The 5,742-nt window shown below is 57.6% G+C and overlaps 1 protein-coding gene across 1 annotated transcript in view; it reads left to right on the plus strand.

Annotated features, from left to right (window-relative positions):
* Nucleotides 1-5,455, plus strand: part of LOC101630125 (antizyme inhibitor 2-like) — a 7,442-nt gene extending 1,987 nt beyond the window's left edge. Inside the window, exons 3-8 of the mRNA XM_004679412.1 lie at nt 264-437; nt 1,537-1,702; nt 2,176-2,329; nt 3,839-3,933; nt 4,737-4,954; nt 5,431-5,455. Coding sequence (XP_004679469.1) covers nt 264-437; nt 1,537-1,702; nt 2,176-2,329; nt 3,839-3,933; nt 4,737-4,954; nt 5,431-5,455 — 832 coding nt within the window. The remainder of the gene's footprint in view (nt 1-263; nt 438-1,536; nt 1,703-2,175; nt 2,330-3,838; nt 3,934-4,736; nt 4,955-5,430) is intronic.
* The last annotated feature ends 287 nt before the right edge of the window (nt 5,456-5,742 follow it).

The raw sequence follows: 5,742 nt of genomic DNA on the forward strand, positions 1-5,742 counted from the left end.
TTGGGGTCAGAGCTCATATTTCAGAGTCATTTGTTAGATGCTGTGTGATCCTGGGGACGTTACATAGTGTCTCTGATCCTGTAAGATGGGAGCCTATGGAATGTGCATTTAGAATGTTATCTTCTTGCTTTCCTCACCCAGACAGGAGTCTGTAAGAGTATGTGTGCTCACTCCTTGGGGTTCCTGGCTGGACAGTCCAGAGGAATTAGGCGGGGGTGGGGGAGGGCATAGAACACTCAGGCCTCAGAGCGCCTGTACCTAAGAGCACACGTCAGCCTCGCATCCTTCCCTCCCCTCTCCAGGCTGGTCCTGCGACTGTGGACTCAGGACAGAAACAGCATCGCCCCCCTGAGCGCCAAGTTTGGGGCCAGACTGGAGGCATGTGAAGATCTGCTCAGATCCGCCAGAGACCTGGGGCTGGCTGTGGTCGGAGTCAGGTGAGGGCGTTGCTGTCCCTGCTGGGGGGTGGGTACCCTGGCACCCATGGCCTGTCCCCAGCCTCTGGCTTCTGGGCGTTCGCTGGTGAGCCACAGCCTCGCTGGCCTCACAAGCACCCTGTGTCTAGAGAGGAGCTGTGTGCCCTCTGGGGCGAGAGTGGAACAGTGGTCTGGGTGCAAAATGTCAGAGTGGCACCAGACATTAAGTGCTCCAGATAAACAAAGTTTTTGGTTTTTTTTTTAAGATTTATTTATTTACGCTTTTAAGAGCTGGGGTACAGGTCAGAGGTGTGGGGGTTGGGGGGATGAGAGGATTCCCAAGAGACAGAGTGGGGAGCAGAACAGGCAGATCAACGAAGTACACTGCTGAGGGGAGCAGCAGGTGAGACAGGAGAGGTCTGCCGCGCCATATGGGTGAGCTCCCTGGCCGGGGATCAACTCATGCAGCAGTGGCCACGGACGGCTTCATTGTGCTTTAATCTGCTGAGCCACTAGGGAGGGTGCTAAACATTTTAAAACAAAAGTCAAAAATAAAAACACTAAAGCAAACTATAAAATCCACAATGAAGAAAATATAAAACAGGTAAAGACACGGTTAGCATTTCTGATGGCCTTTCTGTCTTGGGGTCCAATTACCATTACTGATCTGGTCATTGTTTACAATTTTTGTACTCAAAGTGTTGCCTTAAGTGTTATTTCTCCTGATGGTCTAGTGTCGGGCTCCCCTGAGTGCTGTCCCCGAGGAGCACACCTCTCTGATGTCACTCACGTGGCCCTGGCTAGCTCCTCAACTCGCCCTGGCATTCAGGGCTCTGATCACATGCCCTCCCAAGAGGAGAGGAAGGGGAGCAGTCAGTGGAGACATGGGGGGCAGCTAAGAAAGGGGGCTGCCATAGACCGGGAACGCCCCAACTCAAAGGCTGTCGTGTGGCCCTGTGTCTCTGGGGGCCCCGAAGGACATGCAGCTCCCAGGGTGCCCATGGGGGGAGGCGTCATCACAGCTCAGGGGTCTGTCTCGTGCCGTCTCCACGTTCACCTGTGCTGGTGTCTGTCTCCCTGTTTCCACCCATCTCTCCACTTGTCACTCAACGTGGCTCAGCTTCCACGTGGGCTCTGACTGCCAGGATCCCCACAACTTCACCCAGGCCATCATGGACTCCCGCCGTGTGTTGGACATGGGGCGTGGGATCGGGCATGACATGAACCTGCTGGACATCGGAGGGGGCTTCCCCGGAGTAGAAGGCTCTGACCTTAAGTTCGAGGAGGTAAGGGGGACAGCTCAGGGGAGCGCGAGAGGAGCCCGGGGGCCCCGGCCTGGCTCTAACAGACAGAGTGCGTGTGTCTGTGTGTCCGAGGCGTCCCAGGGTGCCCGCACACGGCTGGGGTACATCTGACCCTGCACATGCGGCCGTTTGTACATACGGGTACGCGAAGGCTCCTCTAGCCAGGCAGCTGCCAGACCTGGCTGGGCTGCAGTCAGGCGGAGGGGTCCCGCTCTCCAAATCCAGGGACATTCCATCTTTGCTGACTGTTCTGATTAAACAGCTCCAAATCCAGACAGCTCAGGGTGCTCCCAGGGTGCCTTCAACAAGTCGCTTCCTCTCCCCGGGTCACGGTTTGACCTGATTCCTGCCCAGTAACATGGGAATGACCTCAAAAGGAGGTTGCTCGGATAAAGGGAGGCGATGCAGGTGACACCCCTGCACCGTCCACACGAGAGGCTGGCCTGTCCCCACAGATGGCGAGAGTGATTAATGCCGCCCTGGCCCAGCACTTCCCCGAGGAAAGCGGTGTCCGGGTCATGGCGGAGCCTGGCCGCTTCTATGCTGAGTCTGTGTTCACGGCCGCTGTCAACATCATCGCCAAGAAGGTTGTGCTGGAGCCAGGTGGGTGTGCAGGACAGGGCAGCGAGGGCACTGTCCGGGTGGCCAGCGGGGGGAGGAAGCTCGGAGGGTCCGGGATCTGCCTCTGGGCGCCCGCTTAGCTGGAAACACACTTCAGACTGGGTCTAGAAGACCTGTAAGCATCAGCCTTTTGACCTAAATAGCCGGGGAAGAAGGGAGCCCAGACAGTCTCCTCATCTTTCCGCAAGAATAGGCGAATGTATCTGTGTTTATGAGCCCAGGTCACAGCACACAGCCCGCGGGGGTCGCCCACATCCTCCCGCCACCTTCCGATTTTGAGCAAACATGATGAAAATAAAACGCATGTTCTTATAGCCAAAAACATCGTGCACAAATACAAATCCTTGCAAGAAATACATGCCCGAAGGGCAGGCGGCAGTTAGAGGTGGCTGTAACCCTTCGTGCCATCAAGACTGACAGTCACAGGCAGGAATGCATGGTTTGTCTGTCGTTTGGGGGGCAGGGCTGGGGTGGGGTTGCTGTTCGCACTCAGTGAGCTAACCAGAAGAATACAAACAGGCCTGACCCGCTGGAGGGAGTTCTTTATTCCTTGCGGCTTTGCAGGAACTGACATGCAAATATTTAGACGCCTCTTTAATCTCCTTTATCCTTCTGTCAAATGACTGTCCCGAAGATTTGTGATCCCAGAGGCTCGGGTGTGACCCGACCTCATTCCCTCACACAGTGTCTCGTTAAGAATGCCGCGGCACACAGGCATCCGATTCCCGCCATCACTTAAGGCAAGCTGAAGTAGTGGGGCGCCTTCTCTGCTATTTACGCAGTAACAGAGCTGCCAATCATTACGTAGGTGTTCTGCGTGAAATAAAAATTTTATCCGCTTCTGTCAGCCACCCTGTGAGGAAGGTTGGATCACTCCCCTGTGACAGGGAGAGTTACTGAGGCCTCAGAGAGAAGTGACCCAGGCAGCTGCCCACCTAGTCTGTGGGGCCCAGGGCTGGCACCCTCAAGGTGCGGAACCCTCAAGGAACCCTGTCAGAAAAGCCACTTGCCCGGATTGCCGCCTCACTCAGCAGGTGCTCAGGGAACTTATGGCGAAGCCCAAGGATGTGGGAGCTGTGTCCTGGGGACAGATCCCAGCCCATCACTTTCTCCTGTGTGAAACTGTCAAGACGCAGTAGATTGGGGATCGGCGTCTCCCCCACACCTCCCGTACCCCCTTCCTCACCGCTCCGCCTGGGCAGAGAAAAGCAGGTGCAGGAAGGGGACTGCCAGAGCTCCGAGCAACCTGGGCGCAGCTGGGCCTTTGACGGCTGTAGTAGCAGCAGTGCTCCGATAGGAGGTGCAGAGGGGTTCCGGGACCCCAGAGGTGAGGCCCCACCGAGCCTGGGGTCCAGAAGAAGCCAGGACCAGGGGACAAGGGTCGACCTGCGCTGGGCAGAGGGTCTGGTCCCCCGGGTGCTGAGCTCGGGAGGTGAGGGTCAGCGGTGACTCTGTGCCCGGCACACCTCAACCCTACGCGCTCCCCTCTCCTAGGAGGCCTCAAGCTGATGTACTATCTCAACGAGAGCCACTACGGGGCCTTCCGGTACCTCCGAAGAGAGCCTGTCCCTAGGCGGCCCATTGTGGTGAAGGTAAGGGGCCCCTCGCGTGGCTCAGGCATCTCCAGGAGCCCGAGACCCCGGAGTCCAGCCTCCTGAGAGGCCGGGGTTCCGTCATTAAGGCTCCACGTGTGGTCAGGGAAGGTGGGCCACACGCCCCCTGCCTGGGTTCGTGTGTGCTTCTGGGTGCCCACGTTCCTTTGTGCGGCCTGTCAGTTTACACCTGGGCAGGTGGGCAGGTGGGCAGGTGTACAGGCACACGGGTCTGAGTAGGTGTGCAATCCGCGCTGCCTGTTTCCATGTACATTTCTCTGCAGGCTAATGTTTCCAGAGCCCTTGCGTGCTGGAGATAGATGCAGGAGACTTAGGAAGGAGAGATACTTAAACTCCGCTTCACATTAGAATCCGCTGGAATGTTGTAAAAGCCCCCAGTACCCAGGCCAGGCCTCAGCTCACTGAAACCAGACTTCTCTTGCTTGGGCCCCTGGCATAGTCCTGTATTACAGGCGGTCTCCACGGCATCCCTAGGCACAGCCAGGTTTATGGCTCAGTACTTTGAGTGATCGTTGAATGAAATCGCCCCACCTGATGGATGGGAAAACTGACATCCAGTTACGCCTGAACTTACGAATTGGTAGGACTGGGTGTCTCACTGGACTACAAGCCCCACGAGAGCAGGGTCTAGAACAGTGTCTCATGTACTGGGTCACTGTGGGTGGCTGACAGTGTCCTGCTGGTGCCTTCGCCCTGGTACGGGGGGCATCCTGCAGGCCTGGCTAGGGGGTGCTGGGGGAGGCCTCTCCCTTCTCTGAGACTCCACCCTCCGCTCACTGCAGGAGCTCCCCTTGGACCCACCTCTCTTCCCCTGCACCCTCTACGGTCCCACATGCGATGCCTTAGACATGATCTTCTTGGAGGAGGTGCAGCTGCCCCAGCTGGACGAGGGGGACTGGCTGATCTTCCCCTCCATGGACGCCTACACGTCAGCCATGAGCTCCACCTTCAATGGCTTCCCTCCCGCCTCCGTCTGCTACGCTATGAGACCAGAGCTCAGGTGTCGGGGGGGGGGGGGGAGAGGAGGTGGGTAGCAGGATGGGCAGTGCACTGGGGGGTCTCCCCAGGACCTGAGCTTGGCAAGGGGTGCTGGGGGCTGAGCTCTGGGAATTGCCTTACCCCCACCCCACTGTCCCAGCAAAGCCCAGCGGTCAGACATTTGCCACCTGCCTCTGCATTTGGGCTTGACCCTGTTGTAGCCTGACCTCAGCGAAGTCCGCAGTGACCCTCCTGGGGCCCCTGGCACACACCTGTTTGGGGCTGAGTCACGTAGCCCTGCGACCAGCTGAGCCCCAGCCAGCCCCACTCTGCTCTGACCATTTGTGGGGGCTCCCTCCTCAGGGGTCCCTTCCCTGTCAGCTTCAGGGCTCCTTCAAGCCCCAGTGCCAGGGTCCACTCTCTGCCCTGCCTAGGACCTGCCACCAGGGTGGTGGAAGGGGCCTGGAACACCCCTTTTCTTGCACAACCTTTCCATAGGAGCCTGCTGGAGACAGACCCTTAAGCCAGGACGAAGCTTGAAAGGAGGACTCCAGACACCTTGGCGTGCCCCATGTGGGAAGTTTGGGGGTTGGGTAGGGTGGCGGTGCAATGTGGAAGAAATAAAAGTTTGGCTGATTCTGAAATGATGATCCCAATTTTAAGGTTTTAAAGTAGTTTTCTCCAAAGTGGGCCTGAAACCTAGGTTAGTTCTACAGGGAAGCCAACCTCTCAGCTCCGGCACCCTAGGCCCTGGGTTGGGGAGCATGATATTAGTGTCACCCCTTGCAGGGCTCTTGAGGAAATTGTCAA

Source organism: Condylura cristata, unplaced genomic scaffold (assembly GCF_000260355.1).
Source record: "Condylura cristata isolate star-nosed mole 26May11 unplaced genomic scaffold, ConCri1.0 scaffold00008, whole genome shotgun sequence".
NCBI classification, from domain to species: Eukaryota; Metazoa; Chordata; class Mammalia; order Eulipotyphla; family Talpidae; genus Condylura; species Condylura cristata.